We start from the raw sequence: 19,660 nt of genomic DNA, 5'->3' as shown, positions 1-19,660 counted from the left end.
GCCACGTAGGCAACAGCTTGTATCATTCGTCACCCACTGGCCACCCACTGGTTGAACCAAAAACATTTCCACATCCTTTCAATAAAATTAAGTTTAATCAACCTGGAATAGACGTTGAATTGACGTCTATGCCCAGTGGTCAGACACTAAAAAACAGCCAACAAGCAGTTTAAACTGGTTTTGAAATGTCACTCCAAATCTTTAGCCAGGGTTAACCTGTCCTTGATAAAGAAACATTGGATACCATTATGGCCATTGGTCATCATCCATGTTACAATAGCATAATCATTGAGAAATACTCATCAGGATTGTAGGCTTCCTCTTCATAATCACAGCTTAGTTATAACTCAGGACAGTAAAATGAAGATAACAAACCATCTCGTTTGCTCATTCACTTAACTTGTACAATATTGACTTCGCCAGCAAAGTGTCAGAGTGTGACAGGGGAAGACCTCTGAAATAATGTTAACAAAAGGTTATATTTTTCCTCCTGACATAAGGGTTTACCAGAAGCTATCCTGCTACATTTACAGTTAATCTCCTACAGTTTAAGGTTGCATGTCCTTTTGTACGTTAACGTCTGCTTTTATTGAAATAAAGCACAGTACAATGCAATGTAAAAATAAACCTTGACATTTTATTCATCTTCACATTGTAAGGTGAAACACATTGCCCATCTTTGCAGTACAAGGCGGTACAGATGACAAGGCACCATGTATTTTGTCATGTAGTAATATTACCGTCACAAAATAACATTCTATGGTAAAAAATCAAAAAAACACTACAAGGTCTTTACAGTTGAACTGAAGATAAAAATGGAATGGGTAAAACATGATGAATTCATCAACCTGTGAATGCCTGTTGCAGGATAAATCAATGTTAAAGTTTACATAACTGGCCATACATGGATTTAACATTTTACTTTATGGGTTGGTTATGAAGGCTTCTTCTAACCCATTGCTTTGTACTACATATAATAATATGATTAAATGATATCTTTACATTAATATATCTAGTATATAAATCCAAAAATGGATGTAGTAACTACAGATTGCCCCATTTAAGTCTATCAAAAGTGTGCCAGTTTGAGCATGTGTCCATTAGGACTATGGATGTCTTTTTTTATCAGCATTAATTTGATTAATAAAAGCCCCACTTTTATTCCATAGGCTGGGATCAGCACTATGCAGCTGTTGCAAGAGCGCATTTTTCACTGGCGATCCACTGGTTTCAAAAACAATGATTGATAGGCAGCTTAAACTTGTTGAATTCAACCACTATTTGTGTTCAAATATACATTAAATTTGTGAACAGCCATCCAACAACAACCACAATCCGTAAGGCGCAAATAGCTAAATGAGAGAGCAGCAGTGTGATTCACATCAATGCGCTATGTATATAGCAATAGTAAATTATATCCGTATCGCCATAGACTACACCACGGCTGTCATCCTTACCTCCAAGCGTTTATTCAAATTTAATAATTTATGGATACCGACAGCAGTTGCACCATTGGAAGACATAGCTTGGACTGTAGCCTACAAAAGCCCATTCCTGCTCTTTCCCTGCGATCCATCAAACACGTTTGGTGTGTCATCGTAGTGGACTCTGATTTGTGGTCAGACTCGCTCAGGTGGAACAAATTTAAATGTGCGCCTTTTTTCAATGATGATGTGAATGTCATTGAGAAAACAGAAAGTGTCAAATATTATTTTCGCAATCATCCTGTTTGAAGTAAATCATCTACTTTTTCCAAAAGTATCTCATCTGCAATATTTTTGCTTGTAACGTAACGGGTTACCGTTTTTTGTAATCCCTTACATGTAATCCGTTACTCCCCAACCCTGGTATTAAATTAACTGAGCTGTTTTAATTCAAACATTTAAGCTTTTTACTACACAACTAGCGAATTCCAGTGCATATAGACAGGGATATCTTAAACCTGGATTTCAATGCAACACAACTGTCATACGGCAAGTACACGATAACTTTAAAAAGCTAAATATGTCCTTTCAGAACCAATTGACTGCCTATCATACCTGTATATCTCCATCTGTCACATAATTACATTATTTAAAAACATGATAATATCATTGTATTCTTTTTTTCTGGGTACAAGTTGTAAGTGACTATATCAGTCAACAAAGACTTGTATTGCCATTGACAACAATCTTTAAAATACTGTGTAACAACAACATCATGATCTGCCTCATCACAGATATGAGGCCTGTTTGTAACATTTATACAATTGTAATGTGATTAAGAAAACCTATCTAACATGTATACAGTTATATTTTATTTACCAATTCATAATTTGAACTCTGTGTATAAAGACATAGTACCAGTCAAAAGTTTGGACACATCTACTCATTCAAGGGTTTTTCTTTAATTTTACAATGTTCTACATTGTAGGACAATAGTGAAGACATCAAAACTATTAAATAATACATGTGGAATCATGTAGTAACCAAAAAAGTGTTAAACAAATTAAAATATATTTTATATTTGAGATTCTTCAAAGTAGCCACCCTTTTCCTTGATGACAGCTTTGCACACTCTTGGCATTCTCTCAACCAGCTTCATGAGGTAGTCACCTGGAATGCATTTCAATTAACAGGTGTGCCTTGTTAAAAGTTAATTTGTGGAATTTCTTTCCTTCTTAATGCATTTGAGCCAATCAGTTGTGTTGTGACCAGGTAGGGTGGGTATACAGAAGATATTATGTCAAGAACAGCTCAAAAAATCAAAGAGAAACGACAATACATCACTACTTTAAGACATGAAGGTCAGTCAATACAGAACATTTCAAGAACCTTGAAAGTTTTTTCAAGTGCAGTCGCAAAAACCATCAAGCACTATGATTAAACTGGCTCTCATGAGGACCGCCACAGGAAAGGAAGACCCAGAGTTACCTCTGCTGCAGAAGATAAATTAATTAGAATAACTGCACCTCAGATTGCAGCCCAAATAAATGCTTCACAGAGTTCAAGAAACACACATCTCAACATCAGCTGTTCAGAGGAGACTGCGGGAATCAGGCCTTCATCACCGAATTGCTGCAAAGAAACCACTACTAAAGGACAGCAATGATACACCATCAGATCTGTTCGGCGCTTAGTGGTACTGTCATTTGTTTTTCAACAGGACAATGACCCAACACACCTTCAGGAGGTATAAGGGCTATTTGACCAAGAAGGAGAGTGATGGAGTCCTGCATCCGATGTCCTGGCCTCCACAATCACCCGACCTCAACCCAATTGAGATGGTATGGGATGAGTTGAACCGCAGAGTGAAGAAAAAGCAGCCAACAAGTGCTCAGCATATGTGGGAACTCCTTCAAGATGGTTGGAAAAAGCATTCCAGGTGAAGCTGGTTGAGCGAATGCCAATAGTGTACAAAGCTGTCATCAACTATTTTTGTTACTACATGATTCCATATGTGTTATGTCATAGTTTTGATGTCTTCACTAATATTCTACAATGTAGAAAATAGTATAAATAAAGAAAAACCCTTGTATGAGTAGGTGTGTCCAAACCTTTGACTGGTGCTGTATGTCAAAGAGCATACTGTATCCAATTGCCCATGAATGAGGTTGTTCTAGCCGTTTGCAATTTCAGCTTGATACTACATGCAATAATATGAGTAGGCCTACCGTAGGTACTGTACCTCAGCTGGGGATTAGTTTACTAATGTATCCCAACTGTACAGTACACTCCCTGAGATTTTTGGAAAATATGTATTTCTCACTAATGAGAATTGTTGTTGCACCTTTATACTGAGCATGTTTACAGAAAAACATATGCTAGCAAAGATGGTAAAATTGTAAATGCTTTGTTGGATGGGTTTGTGAGGTCCAGTTCTGTGTTAGATGGCTTCTTGCTTGGTGATGGTGAGCTGAGGGATGGAGATAGGATGCTTGGGCACAGTGGCTATAACCCCTTGAGCCATTTTATAGTGTTCTGAACTGGAGACTGTGGGAGGAGAGGGGATTGGGGTTCCAGGAGTGGCTGCAACAAACCAAAAATTATCAATTAGTGGAGGAATTAACAAAAGTCGGGTTAACAAACAAATCAACATATTTACCTTGTGGCATGACATTACTTGAAAAAAATATTAATATTTTCAGACAAGGAATAAGAACATTTGTGAAATTTTCTGAGGGCATTAAAAATGTTAATAAAAAATAACATACATTTTCTTTGACAAAGCAAGCCTGATTAGTCTCTCTGAATAACTTCTTAGTGGATTATTCTGCCAAACTTGTGTGTCCTTCCAACTACCTGACTCTGTTACACATGGCAGTGGATTGATGCCACTGAGCTCACTGTTGGTTGAGAATCTCAAGCATGTTTTGTCTAATTTTGGGGTCAGTGTCCGGGACACAGCTTTCAGTGCTTTTTAATCCAGAACTAGGCTTAATCTGTCTCTGGAGAACCAACACTTGGAGTTGGACATTTGGGGTCTGGCATGTAGTTATTGATACTCACAGATTTGGCCATTGTGGATGGAAGTAGCCATGTTGCTTGAAACGATGGCATTGTTGCTGAGGTGTTCCTGAACCAGATGTGGATGCAGAGAGTGAGGTGTGTGAGGTGCCTCAGTAGCAGAACCTGAGGAAAACAACACAACATACACCAACCCGCCAAACAGTTAATTTTCTCCTTCACTGTCCTTCGGTAATAGAGTATGATATTCAACTAGCATTCTATCATATTGAAGAGTGTAAACTTATCTAACCTAACCAATAGAACTCACAGAAAGTTGTTTGTATTAACTAATTTTGGCATTAGATTGAGACCTTTTACTTTATTTGTAAAAATATCAAGATGTCTAACCTCCTAAGAGCATCTCTTGAAGCAGGTTGTCAATCTTGGCCATGCCAAAGAGTTTGACAAACTGTATCTGTTCGATCATCTGCCAGGTGATGCTCTGTAGTGTGGGCAGCAGCAGGAGCAGCTCTCCGAAGCGTCCCCGGGAGTCATACTGCCGGTCGTTGATGTAGTCCTCTAGGCTGACCTGAACCTGGTACCGCATCCGCTTGATCTTACCTGGGTCACTCAGACCTTTGGCATCTGGAGCAGGAGAGAGTAGGCATTTGGTTAACAGCTTGGTCTCTCGCTGCACGGACACGTTGCTCATATAACATGTAATACCTGGATCGAAGAAAACAATGGCTTTCAAACAAGCGTATTCATTGTCATCTATCTGGAGTTCCTGGAAGGACAGCACGAGCTCGTCCAGAATCCTCACTGCTACCCGGCACACTTCCATCTCCGGGCAGTTCCGGGGAATAATGTAGTCATTTCCTATAAGGAACAGAAACCAATAAATGCCATGTATACCGAATCCCTGTCACGGCTTTCGTTGTGGGAAGGAGGAGCGGACCAAAATGCAGCGCAGTTGTGATTCATTTTATTTAATACGGAAACTGCCCACTCAGATCACACCCTGACCAATCAAAACATAGAAACATACTAAGTAAACTATGGCCAGGGCGTGACCCCCCCCAAGGTGCGGTCTCAAACCGAAACCTGAACCATCGGGGAGGGTCTGGGTGGGCATCTGTCCGCGGTGGCGGCTCTGGTGCTGGACGTGGCCCCCACTTCACCGCAGTCTTCCCCCACCTTGACCGTGACCTCCCAGCCACGGCAACCCTACTTAACAACACGGGACAGAGGGGCAGCTCGGGACAGAGGGGCAGCTCGGGACAGAGGGCTCTTCAGACTCCGGCAGCAGCGCCTATCGGGGAGGGTCTGGACAGGCGGGAGACTCGGCAGCAGCGCCGGACAGGCTGGGGAGACTCCGGCAGCACAGGAGAGTAGGAAGGCTCTGGCAGATCCTGGCTGACTGGCGGATCTGGAAGAATCTGGCTAACTGGCGGATCTGGAAGAGTCTGGCTGACTGACGGTTCCGGCAGATCCTGGCTGACTGGCGGATCTGGAAGAGTCTGGCTGACTGGCGGATCTGGAAGAGTCTGGCTGACTGGCGGATCTGGAAGAGTCTGGCTGACTGGCGGATCTGGAAGAGTCTGGCTGACTGGCGGATCTGGAAGAGTCTGGCTGACTGGCGGATCTGGAAGAGTCTGGTTGACTGGCAGATCTGGAAGAGTCTGGCTGACTGGCAGATCTGGAAGAGTCTGGCTGACTGGCGGATCCTGGCAGACTGACGGCTCTGGCTGCTCCATGCTGACTGGCAGCTCTGGCTGCTTCATGCTGACTGGCGGCTCTGGCTGCTCCATGTTGACTGGCGGTTCTGGCTGCTCCATGCTGACTGGCGGCTCTGGCTGCTCCATGCTGACTGGCGGCTCTGGCTGCTCCATGCTGACTGGCGGCTCTGGCTGCTCCATGCTGACTGGCGGCTCTGGCTGCTCCATGCAGATTGGCAGCTCTGGTGGCTTCTTGCAGACTGGCAGCTCTGGCTGCTCCATGCAGACTGGCACCTCTGGCAGCTCTTTGCAGACTGGCAGCTCCTTGCAGACTGGCAGCTCTGGCTGCTCCATGCAGACTGGCACCTCTGGCAGCTCTTTGCAGACTGGCAGCTCCTTGCAGACTGGCAGCTCCTTGCAGACTGGCAGCTCCTTGCAGACTGGCAGCTCCATGCAGACTGGCAGCTCTGTCTGTTCCATGAAGACTGGCAGCTCTGGCTGCTCCATGCAGACTGGCAGCTCTGGCTGCGCTAAACAGGCGGGAGACTCCAGCAGCGCTGTAGAGGAGGAAGGCTCTGGCTGCGCTGAACAGGCGGGAGACTCCGGCAGCGCTGGAGAGGCGAGGCGCAATGTAGGCCTGATGAGTGGTGCTGCCACTGGTGGTACTGGGCCGAGGACACGCACAGGAAGCCTGGTGCGGGGAGCTGCCATCGGAGGGCTGGTGTGTGGAGGTGGCACAGAATGGGCTAGACCGTGAAGGCATACTGGAGATCTTGAGAGCAGTGCTGGCAGGACATGTAAGGCTCGGGAGGTGCACAGGAGGCTTGGTGCGTGAGGCTGGCACCAACTTCACCAGCCGACTAGCACGCACCTCAGGACGAGTATGGAGCGCTGACCCAGGTGCCATCAAATCCCCGACACGCTCCGTTGGGCGAATTCCATATTTAAAGCACCTACACAGCAACTCCCTCATTACTCTCTCCTCCAATTTCCCCATTAACTCCTTCACAGTCTCTGTTTTGCTCACCTCCAACACCGGCTCTGGTTCTGGTCTCCTCCTTGGCTCCTCACGATAAACAGGGAGAGTGGGCTCAGGTCTGACTCCTGACTCTGCCACACTCTCCCTGAGCCCCCCCCCCCAATAAATTTTTGGGGCTGACTCTCGGGCTTCCATCCGCTTCGCCATGCTGCCTCCTCATACCGACGCCTCTCCACTTTGTCGCCTCCAGTTCTTCCTTGGGGCGGCGATATTCTCCAGGCTGAGCCCAGGGTCCTTCTCCGCCTAATTCGTCCTCCCATGTCCATTCCTTCTTTTGTTGCTCCTGCTGTTGCTTTTGCCTGTTACCACGCCGCTTGGTCCTGTTGTGGTGGGTGATTCTGTCACGGCTTTCGTTGTGGGAAGGAGGAGCGGACCAAAATGCAGCGTAGTTGTGATTCATTTTATTGAATACGGAAACTATACACGATTAAACAAAATAACAAACGTATGAAAACCGAAAACAGCCCTATCTGGTGCAAAACACAGAGACAGGAACAATCACCCACAAACACACAGTAAAACCCAGGTTACCTAAATATGGTTCCCAATCAGAGACAATGACTAACACCTGCCCCTGATTGAGAACCGTATCAGGCCAAACACAGAAATAGACAAACAAGACATCCAGCATAGAATGCCCACTCAGATCACACCCTGACCAATCAAAACATAGAAACATACTAAGTAAACTATGGCCAGGGCGTGACAATCACTCTGTGATTTTTTGATGATTTTGCCCCCCTCCCAAACAAATATCATATTGCTAGCATAACTCTTATATAACTAGTCTATTATATTACATAACTATTATATGACATGGTGTAATTATAATAATAATATTACTTTGGTGTGTGCTTATACTTTTACAAGTGTGTATCAGTTACCTGCAATCGTTAATTGGAAATGTGATTTTTGCATATACCAAATCCACCTGAGACACCTTCAGAGAATGGGGTCACTGCCAGGGTCTACCATTATTAATGATGACCCTGGAGCAATTAGATGGTGTACAGTAGCTCATACCTTATCTTGAGTTTACCTAGTAACAGGAGGTCCTTGTACAACATAGACCTCTTTGCAGCTCCAATCAGAAGATTCTCTCCTGCATGGGCTCGCAGCAATGCCACCTGAAATAAAGAAAAGCCTTTCATTATTAATCACTGGGCAAAAACTGGTTGAATCAACATTGTTTCCATTTCATTTTAATAAATAAAAAATTGATGATGTTGATTCCAACGTCAAAAACAGGTTGGATTTGAAAAAAGTCCTCAACGTAAGGGAATTTTGTAATTTTTGTATAGAAATGTTTTCCGAAATCCAATAACATGGGGAATTTTTGATTTCATATTGAATTCACATTACTTGACAACTCAACCAAATGTAAATCCAAACTACATGTTGAACTGACTGACGTCTGTGCCCAGTGAGTAGTTTTAACCTTGAAGCTGTCTTGCAGCAAAACACAGCCTTCTGAGGGCCTCCCGGGTGGCACAGTGGCTTAAGGGCGCTGTACTGCAGCGCCAGCTGTGCCACCAGAGACTCTGGGTTCGCGCCCTGGCTCTGTCGTAACCGGCTGCGACCGGGAGGTCCGTGGAGCGATGCACAATTGGCCTCGTGTTGTCCGGGTTAGGGAGGGGTTGGCTGGTAGGGATATCCTTGTCTCATTGCGCACCAGCGACTCCTGTGGCGGGCCAGTTGCAGTGCGCGCTAACCAAGGTTGCCAGGTGAACAGTGTTTCCTCCGACACATCATTCTCTCAGAATGACCTTCTTGATCCAAATCAGTCAGGTTTCAAGACTAGTCATTCAACTGAGACTGCTCTTCTCTGTATCACGGAGGCGCTCCGCACTGCTAAAGCTAACTCTCTCTCCTCTGCTCTCATCCTTCTAGACCTATCGCTGCCTTCGACACTGTGAACCATCAGATCCTCCTCTCCACCCTCTCCGAGTTGGGCATCTCCGGTGCGGCCCACGCTTGGATTGCGTCCTACCTGACAGGTCGCTCCTACCAGGTGGCGTGGCGAGAATCTGTCTCCTCGCCACGCGCTCTCACCACTGGTGTCCCCCAGGGCTCTGTTCTAGGCCCTCTCCTATTCTCGCTATACACCAAGTCACTTGGCTCTGTCATAACCTCACATGGTCTCTCCTATCATTGCTATGCAGACGACACACAATTAATCTTCTCCTTCCCCCTTCTGATGACCAGGTGGCGATCGCATCTCTGCATGTCTGGCAGACATATCAGTGTGGATGACGGATCACCACCTCAAGCTGAACCTCGGCAAGACGGAGCTGCTCTTCCTCCCGGGAAGGACTGCCCGTTCCATGATCTCGCCATCACGGTTGACAACTCCATTGTGTCCTCCTCCCAGAGCGCTAAGAACCTTGGCGTGATCCTGGACAACACCCTGTCGTTCTCAACTAACATCAAGGCGGTGGCCCGTTCCTGTTGGTTCATGCTCTACAACATCCGCAGAGTACGACCCTGCCTCACACAGGAAGCGGCGCAGGTCCTAATCCAGGCACTTGTCATCTCCCGTCTGGATTACTGCAACTCGCTGTTGGCTGGGCTCCCTGCCTGTGCCATTAAACCCCTACAACTCATCCAGAACGCCGCAGCCCGTCTGGTGTTCAACCTTCCCAAGTTCTCTCACGTCACCCCGCTCCTCCGCTCTCTCCACTGGCTTCCAGTTGAAGCTCGCATCCGCTACAAGACCATGGTGCTTGCCTACGGAGCTGTGAGGGGAACGGCACCGCAGTACCTCCAGGCTCTGATCAGGCCCTACACCCAAACAAGGGCACTACGTTCATCCACCTCTGGCCTTCGCCTCCCTACCACTGAGGAAGTACAGTTCCCGCTCAGCCCAGTCAAAACTGTTCGCTGCTCTGGCCCCCCAATGGTGGAACAAACTCCCTCACAACGCCAGGACAGTGGAGTCAATCACCACCTTCCGGAGACACCTGAAACCCCACCTCTTCAAGGAATACCTAGGATAGGATAAAGCAATCCTTCTCACCCCCCCCCTTAAATGATTTAGATGCACTATTGTAAAGTGGCTGTTCCACTGATGTCAGAAGGTGAATTCACCAATTTGTAAGTCGCTCTGGATAAGAGCGTCTGCTAAATGACTTAAATGTAAATGTAAATGTAACACCGGCCCAATCTGGACAACGCTGGGACAATTGTGCGCCACCCTATGGGACTCCCAATCACGGCTGGTTGTTATACAGCCTGGATTCAAACCAGGGTGTCTGTAGTGACACCGCAAGCACTGAGATGCAGTGCCTTAGACCGCTGCGCCACTCGGGAGCCCCAATTTGATAAGACATGGAAAATATTACATCACTTCTGCCAATCATACCATTAAACAAGTAACCTTTCATACCACCCTTAAGGTCACTGAAGAGCTAACCAGAGATTCTCACAGAGAGAGAGTCAAGTAAATGTGTGAAGATACACCTGATGGATCCCTCACTAATTCAACATCAGCAAATCAGTTACCAAAGCCCTGGTTGTCACGGTGTTAATGATTCTGGAATAGTTCCGATCAGAGATACAACTATCAAACTAGCTCATCATATTCTAACTGGATTCGGAGGTCTTAAAAAACAGCAGCAGCACTCCATACTCAAAATGCTGATTGAAGAGCTTTATATTCCCTGGACACATAGCTTCAAGTTGTTATTTTTAAGAATCCCAATAATGTCATTATCAGACCAGTTTCTGGCCTTATATTGCATGCTTTTTAGTCCAGGACAAAACAGCCCCTAAAATGCAGTACCCCTGAATGAGAGTAGAATGGTTTAGTCTAACCTAGTCTGTCACTGTTAAATCTAATGCAACCTTACCTGGTCATCCAGGGGCAGGTCACAGAAGGCAGGGATGTACTTGGCCCATTCCACCAACACCAGCAGTTGCTGTTTCATTGATTCACACACATCTGTGATGGTCGCTACCTTTTTTGTCCTGATGTCACCATTCAGTATAGGTCCAGGTGAGGATATCTACACATACAGAATTAAAAATGAATGAGTCTCCTATGTATTCATAGCCAAATTATAAACATAATTTATTTAACCAAAATAAATTAAAATCCATTCTATTCAGTACAACTGGGGCAAATAAAAATGAGTTTTAAATGCTTACATGATTTCGATCGAAAAAGCTATATCCATGGGCCTTACCTGTCTTGAGAGTACATCTGCCTGGATAAGTGCATTGATAGATGGTAAACTGCTGTCTTCATAGCTAGATCTCCTAGTGCTGATTCTGTCTCTTTCGTTTTGTACAGCTGAGAAACAATAGAAACATAAACCGCGGCTATCAGAATAGAATAAATACTCTATTGTTCACTAGAAATGGTTTAGTCAAAGCCCTCCCCATTTTCTCAGACACAAACCTACAAAGTCATTCAACTCAAATATTCCATTCCATGTGCAGTAAAAAAAACACATGTAATAAACGGTGCATAGATTATCTGACAGACATTCATAGTTCCTAGTGGGTTATTAGCATTGACTCAGAACAGCGTTGGGAGAAAACATTCTCCCAGGGCTGATGTGTTTATTAGTATGTGTGGCTATAACTCCCTCACAGAAGTTTTTGCTCAGCATAAGCTGATCATAGAATTCAGTGAATCATGGAGTGAACATTAACAAAGTGCTGCTCTCGTGGCTCTTGCAACATACCCTACTCTGAGCCATGAGCAGTCCCAATGGCTCTGCTCCTCTCTACAATTCTACGATAGGGACAGGCTGATACAAATGGAACGTTCTAGTTCTAGGATATACCTTACCAGAGATGATTAAATCATAACTGCTAGTGTCATCACATTGTGTAGAGACTGAGTATAATACGTAATAACACAATATGGCTACATAGGCCACTCTCAATGTTGTCATTCTTTAATTCTAATTACCATTTGAATGAAGTTGAATGAATTGTATACCTTCTTTTTTCATGCCAGCTCGAAAGCATTTCTTCAATCGACAGTATCTGCATTGATTCCTCTTGTCTTTGTCCACAATGCACTGTCTGCTGAACCTGGGAAGTGAGTTTGAAGAGGGCTTGATTATTAAGGGCCTATTGAGTAGATTGCAGTTAGAAGACTCGTGTTGAATATGCCAGTGCTATTGCAACCTACTGTAGAATGTTGAAGTCTATTGGTTTCTCTCAAGGCCTAGCTACATCAGTTTGATATTGCAACTGTCAATGAACACCCCATCTATGTACAGGTGCTGTATCCCAATCCCAGAACTTGTCAAATGTAATAGTATTTTATTGTAAATGCCCAAGGTTACGATGTTCACTGTCTTTGCTCTTGTGTGTAATTTTGGCCTAAACCTCACCTGCATGAATACATGTGGTTTTTGCGAACACTCCGACGGAAGAAGCCTTTGCAGCCGTCACAGCTGGAGGCCCCATAGTGTTTGCCCGTGGCCCTGTCCCCACAGATGGCACACAGGGTGCCCGCTCCGAGGTGGTTGGCTGCATTCATGTTGGCACTCTCAGCCGGCGAGGAGTCTGAATAAGCAATGAATAAAGACATATTTTATACAGTATATTTTAGATGTGCGTATCACCCTATGCTTAAGAGTATGGAGTGAGAGATAGAGAGAGATATTCCTTATCAAGTCATTGGCTCTTTGGGCCATCAATGTTGGACATGAGATAGAGGATATGTGCAGTTTTGTGATCCAAAATCTGAACTAAAAGATATTTATGAGGGCTATATAAAGTAATTAAACAATGAACTGCTATGTTGGTGGAAGATAACCTGAGCGAGTGTAGGGATGGATTTTATGGAATAACTAGTGGTCAACCGTTTGAGAGAACTAGAGGAAAGGTCATTTATTTAAATCATTTGTTACTTTAACCAGAAGGTTTTTCTACAAAATGTGAAAAATTTAATCTTTTTTAAAACTCTTAGCTCTCTCAGTCCTCATTTATTGACTAATATAATCAATATATTGACTGAATATAACTTAGAGGGACAATAGTGAATGACCTAACTAACTAACCAACATACTTTCAAAGAAAACAGATATTTTGATTCATTTCAAAAGGTGAGAGCAACATTAATTGGTTGACTGCATCAGGTGATTACATTAAAGTCAGTGGCATTGCTGGTTACTTTTATACTGCTTACACGTCTCATTAAATTACTCTTATTAATACCTGTGCAGTAAAGCTGTAATTAAACTAGTAACATCTAAAGTAGAAATAAACGCTACTGTATTGTATGCTGTTTAAGTATCATAAAACAATTGAATTTTGTGAAGATTAAACAGTACAATAATTAAGGCATATCAAAGATGATATTGGCCATGCAATGTAAGTGTCTTTCAAGGGTCATTGCTTTTTCATCCTGCAAGGAAGTTGTTTCATTTTAGAATCAGGTTCACAGCCAAATGTCATGGGAGAGTAGAAAGGACAATTTCTCACTTTCAAAAAGCATATATCATGCTGTCACACAACTCTGTGAAATGTTTTTCTCATTTTATGGACCTCAAAATGCCGAACATAGATGTAAGTAACAAGAGAGAGATGTTCATGTCTCTTAAATCACTATCGCATAGTATGAATATCTATTTGTTGTAAATCTATTTTAAGTGAAATATGACCACTATACCATAACAATCTACATGTTACAACAGGAGATTGTAATTCTCTACCAAATGGTTGTTTTACCACCAAATTATCCAGATGCATTGTGTGTATTGTGCAAAACCCTTGAATGTTTTACAACTGCAAGCAGAGGGGATAATATTATCAGGAAAGAAGCACATTATCATCCATTAGCATCCAATACAAGATGGACAACTGAGAGCTGCTCTTGATAACAGCAACTAAAACCCTCCGTCAACAACTGACCTGTCCAAAAGTTTAACGTATGGGTGGTCCTGGGAATCAAACCCACTATCCTGGTGTTGAACGCCATCCTCTACCAACTGAGCTACAGAAGACCAGTTTAATAGCTAAAAGTCTCAAAGTTCAACCAGGTAATGTGTAACTCTGACTCACCTGAGCCCATGGAGAGCACTTGCATGTTTTCAAACTCCAGGGTAGTGTAGGCTGGGTCCAGGGCATCGCTATAGTCTGCCATATCCATGTCTACTAGTTCTTTGGACAAACAAATTCCCTCTCAGCTACCTGACAGTGGGGAAAAAGATTTGTCCAAGAGGCTAAGTGCCCCCCCTGCACCCCTCCTCCCCCTTCTCCCATATTTGGCCAAGCTCCTCCTCATAAAAGTAGATAGAGATACCTCTGAGTATGCGATGGGGACAGTCTCTCCTCCAGAGCTCCAGAGGAGGAGGCCATGAGGAGCCTGGTTGTGACTGACAGGAGGTGCCTCCTCCCAGTTAGGCTGCTAACCAGAGGAGGGCTGGGGTGAATGTCAAGTTGATATTTAACTATACTCCTCTATTGGTGTATCAGAGTTGTTTTTCTCTCGAAGATAACATAACTTGGAACTCTCAATCTTTTCCCTTCTCTCTCTCTCTCTCCTTCCTTCTTTCTCTTTCCACCGTGCTGTCAGTAATAGATCAACGATTATACTATGAGAGACATAAAATGTTGAATCTCAGCCAAATCATTGTGCTTTACTTGCTTGACATCACCTCTTGTTGTTTCCTGCCAGTTTAAACCAGTTGTCCATCAGATAACTGAATGTCTTTGATCAAACAATTGGAAGATCCACTTGTAGGCCTTTCAAAGAATGCCAAGACACTCTTACCCCACGCCTTCAGCACCAAAAAAAGCATCTTATCATATGGATTCTTATTGCAATCTAAAATCACACCGATTATTTTAGCCTTTTAGCTAAATGTCTTAATCAAATGTATACTCAACGTGAAGAGAGGTGCAGCTCAACAGGAAGTAATGCATTATGAGGGGGCCTGCCAACAGTCTGGATTCAGATCTACAGTACCAGTCGAAAGTTTGGACACACCTACTCATTCAAGGGTTTTTCTTTATTTTTGCTATTTTTTACGCTGTAGAATAATTGTGAAGACATCAAAACTATAAAATAACACATATGGAATCATATAGTAACCAAAAAAGTGTTAAACAAATCAAAATATATTTTATATTTGAGATTCATCAAAGTAGCCATCATTTGCCTTGATGACAGCTTTGAACACTCTTGGCATTCTCTCAACCAGCTTCATGAGGTAGTCACCTGGAATGCATTTCAATGAACATGGAATTTCTTTCCTTCTTAATGCGCTTGAGCCAATCAGTTGTGCTGTGACAAGGTAGGGGTGGTATGCAGAAGTCCATATTATGGCAAGAACAGCTCAAATAAGCAAGGGGAAACAACAGTCCATCATTACTTTAAGACATGAAGGTCAGTCAATACGGAAAATTTCAACAACTTTGAAAGTTTCTTCAAGTGCAGTCGCAAAATTCATCAAGCGCTATGATGAAACTGTCTCTCATGAGGACCGCCACAGGAAAGGAAGACCCAGAGTTACCTCTGGTGCAGAGGATAAGTATATATGTATTCTTTTCTTCTATTTAACCTTTACGTAACCAGGTAGGCTGGTTGAGAACAAGTTCTCATTTACAACTGCGACCTGGCCAAGATAAAGCATAGCAGTGTGAACAGACAACAACACAGGGTTACACATGGAGTAAACAATAAACAAGTCAATACCACAGTAAAAAAAAGAAAAAAAAGTCTATATACATTGTGTGCAAAAGGCATGAGGAGGTAGGCAAATAATTACAATTTAGCAGATTAACACTGGAGTGATAAATGATCAGATGGTCATGTGCAGGTAGAGATACTGGTGTGCAAAAGAGCAGAAAAGTACATAAAAACAGTATGGGGATGAGGTAGGTAAATTGGGTGGGCTATTTACCGATGGACTATGTACAACTGCTCAGATAGCAGATGTTTAAAGTTGGTGAGGGAGATAAAAGTCTCCAACTTCAACGATTTTTGCAATTCGTTCCAGTCACAGGCAGCAGAGAACTGGAAGGAAAGGCAGCCAAATGAGGTGTTGGCTTTAGGGATGATCAGTGAGATACACCTGCTGGAGCGCGTGCTACGGGTGGGTGTTGCCATCGTGACCAGTGAACTGAGATAAGGAGGAGCTTTATCTAGCATGGACTTGTAGATGACCTGGAGCCATATTAGAGTTACAAGCCTCAGAAATTGCAGCCCAAATAAATGCTTCACAGAGTTCAAGTAACAGACACATCTCAACATCAACTGTTCAGGAGAGACTGCGTGAATCTGGCCTTCATGGTCAAATTGCTGCAAAGAAACCCCTACTAAAGGACACCAATAAGAAGAAAGACTTGCTTGGGCCAAGAAACACGAGCAATGGACATTAATCGGTGGAAATCGGTCCAAATTTGAGATTTTTGGTTCCAAACGCAGTGTCTTTGTGAGACGCAGAGTAGGTGAACAGGGGTTTCTCTGCATGTGTGGTTCCCACCGTGAAGCTTGGATGGTGGTGTGATGGTGTGATGGTGCTTTGCTGGTGACACTGTCGGTAATTTATTTAGAATTCTAGGAGCACTTAACCAGCATGGCTACCACATCATTCTGCAGCGATACGCCATCAGATCTGGTTTGCTCTTAGTTGGACTGTCAATTGTTTTTCAACAGGACAATGACCCAACACACCTCCAGGCTGTGTAAGAGCTATTTGACCAAGAAGGAGAGTGATGGAGTGCTGCATCAGATGACCTGGCCTCCACAATCATCCGACCTCAACCCAATTGAGACGGTTTGGGATGAGTTGGACCGCAGAGTGAAGGAAAAGCAGCCTACAAGTGCTCAGCATATGTCTACCAAACATTAAGACTGTTGGAAAAGCATTCTAGGTGAAGCTGGTTGAGAGTCAAAGGCAGGCCTTTGCCTTGTTTAACAATTGTTTGGTTACTACATGGATCCATATGTGTTATTTCATAGTTTTGATATTATTCTACAATGTTAAAAACTGTAAAAAATAAAGATAAACCCTAGTTGTGTCTAAACTTTTGACTGGTACTGTACTCCCAAATGTAATATGTCTCTGGTAAATCTCAGTTAATTATTTCGTAATAAACAAGGGAAATAACTATTGCTGAAAATAACTTGTTGCCTTTATGCAAAGGAGTTCACTGTTTCACAAAATGCTGCACACACGTTATACCAAAGCAGTGTGACCCAACTCTTCAGAAACCTGCTCCTTAGTGTCAAATTCAAGGCTTTTAGAGCACTTTTTGGTCACTAATGTCATTGGTTTGTGATGGTAGGAGCCTATGTTTGTAGGACTGCATTGGGATACGTTCAAGTAACGTATTAGAAAGCTTCCAGCAGGATTAACAATGTAAAGTGGCTTATTATCAAGAATTTGAGAACAGAATGCGCTGTCAGAGAATTATTATAATACTCTAACGTTTACTATTACATGTTCATAAAATGACATTAAACATTGAATACAGTTGAGTATTAACTTGAATACAGTAAACATTTGTTTCCCCCGGCCTGTAAAGCAACTGATTTTAGAAGAATAAATGTTGCAGAATACGCAAATAAGGTGGCCCCACAGCATGAGTAAATGTGCCATGGTAAACAGTAGTGTTGTAATTGAAGAAGGGAACGTGCCAGTACACTACAAGCCACAGGTCAATGATCTAGGGTTCACCGAGACCTCAAAGCAGTTAAACGCATGCTGGTGAACCCGAGAACCACCCACCCAAAGCATATAGGATTCATAAAATAAAATGTCTTCTTCCGAGTTTACCATCGTAACATTCCTGTGGTTAAGTCGGTCACTGTGATCCGCCTGAGAGAGTAGAGAAGAGCAAATATTGACTAAAATTGATCCAAATCATATCAGAAGCCAATATGGGAGACACCATCTTGATTAATGTTTGGTAGAATTACATTGTCCAGGATAACCAGTTAGATGGATGAAAACAAGTTTAGCATAACAAACAAAACGGCACCAAAGAACCTTGTCTTCTTTAAAGGGAATATTTGTAATCAATAACAACATTTTTTTTCTCAATGGATGACAAGAGGTGGTCAAATAGAACATGCAACTAATCTAGGGCCTCGCCAGAGCTTCTGGGTGTCCATGTTTCATAAGTCTGAACAGAGGTCATTGCTTACTTCTCCACATCATAGGTAGACTTAGACTCTAGAGTAACGCCTCTCAAGTGCCCACATTTGCTCATGTTTGCTTGAGCACCAAGGCAGTAATGATCACTCTATTCCCTATAGAGTGCCCTATGGGTCCTGGTCAAAAGTAGTGCACTAGGGAATATGGTGACATTTGGGACACAAACATAGACTCTGTTGGAGTGCCCTTCAAGGGCCCACATTTGCTCATTCACCACGGCAGTAATGATGGTGAAGCTAGAGGGAAATCTGTGTGATGGAATAAAGAGAATGAGTCACTTAGAACAAATCTTATCTCCTTAGCCATTAAACATCTTTATTATCGCCAGCTCACGTCTTCATTTTCTGTGAACTCCTCCAAGGGCAATCATATACTGCTCCATAAAGTGTAATCTGCAAGGTTAAGACTGTCTTAATCACACTCAGGCAGTGACAGACTGTTCAGGTTTAGAAAGATACTGATAGCAACATTTTGGATCATCACCTTAAACTCACGTAACTTGTCTACGTTTTAGTAACTGATATTGATTTTTTTCACGATTTACATGTCATTTACATAATGATAACAGCATAACATGTCATAGTACTCAAAATGTAATCTTGAATTATAATATATAATCTTAGTAACTATTTCATTTGTCATGCTTTTGCAAATATGGAGAGTTCTATCATATCAGGTTGTATGTTTAAGAAATAAGGCACGATGAGGTGTGGTATATAGCCAATGTACCACAACTAAGGGCTGTTTTTATGCACAATGCAATGCGGATTGCCTGGACACAGCCCTTAGCCGTGGTATGTTGGTCATATACCACAAACCCCCCAATGCCTCATTGCTATTATAAACTGGTTACCAACATAATTAGAGCAGTAAAAACAAATGTTTTGTTTTATACGGTCTGATATACCACGGCTGTCAGACGGTCAGCATTCAGGGCTCAAACCACCCGGTTTATAATTAACATTAGTCCCTGTTTGATAGGCACACTCCCATAGCACACACATTTCCACCAGCTTCCAGAGTATCTTATCATAGAGTAACCAGAGAAGCTTCCTGATTTAACCAGTTCACTTTAGTCTGTTTTAACACTGGGCCAGACCCTAACACAGCCACCAGAAGACTAGACCATAGCAGTAACATGCAGTCCATAAAACTCCAAAAGTGAAATGTCTTCTAGACAAATAGTTTATTTCTTTGTACTCAACAAGATGATTCATATTTTTTTATGAAGGGTTAACGTGACATAACATGTTCCCTCGTGCTCCCGTTTGACACACAGTCAATCCTCGTCGTACACACCTGAAGCAGCCATGTTGATGTGTGTATGACGTCTTTATGTAAGTTCTGTCC

The 19,660-nt window shown here is 43.1% G+C and overlaps 1 protein-coding gene across 3 annotated transcripts in view; it reads right to left on the bottom strand.

The window, feature by feature from the left end:
* Positions 1–617: 617 nt before the first annotated feature.
* Positions 618–19,660, bottom strand: part of LOC135504056 (hepatocyte nuclear factor 4-alpha-like) — a 29,996-nt gene continuing 10,953 nt past the window's right edge. The window contains exons 1-10 of one of the 3 annotated variants that reach the window (XM_064922322.1): positions 14,208–14,368; positions 12,533–12,707; positions 12,103–12,227; positions 11,369–11,475; positions 11,033–11,188; positions 8,224–8,311; positions 5,154–5,306; positions 4,836–5,072; positions 4,488–4,610; positions 618–4,007 (exon numbers count right to left, since the gene is read on the bottom strand). In XM_064922322.1, the coding sequence (XP_064778394.1) occupies positions 3,865–4,007; positions 4,488–4,610; positions 4,836–5,072; positions 5,154–5,306; positions 8,224–8,311; positions 11,033–11,188; positions 11,369–11,475; positions 12,103–12,227; positions 12,533–12,707; positions 14,208–14,295 (1,395 nt within the window). In that variant the 5' untranslated portion in view covers positions 14,296–14,368 and the 3' untranslated portion in view covers positions 618–3,864. Of the gene's footprint in view, positions 4,008–4,487; positions 4,611–4,835; positions 5,073–5,153; positions 5,307–8,223; positions 8,312–11,032; positions 11,189–11,368; positions 11,476–12,102; positions 12,228–12,532; positions 12,708–14,207; positions 14,369–19,660 lie in introns of those variants that run through there. The other 2 variants (XM_064922323.1, XM_064922324.1) reach the window with 2 other exon arrangements.

This window comes from Oncorhynchus masou, chromosome 18 (assembly GCF_036934945.1).
Source record: "Oncorhynchus masou masou isolate Uvic2021 chromosome 18, UVic_Omas_1.1, whole genome shotgun sequence".
Classification (NCBI taxonomy): domain Eukaryota; kingdom Metazoa; phylum Chordata; class Actinopteri; order Salmoniformes; family Salmonidae; genus Oncorhynchus; species Oncorhynchus masou.
The sequence above is the reverse complement of the archived record's forward strand: the minus strand, read 5'-3'. Positions and strand labels throughout refer to the sequence as shown.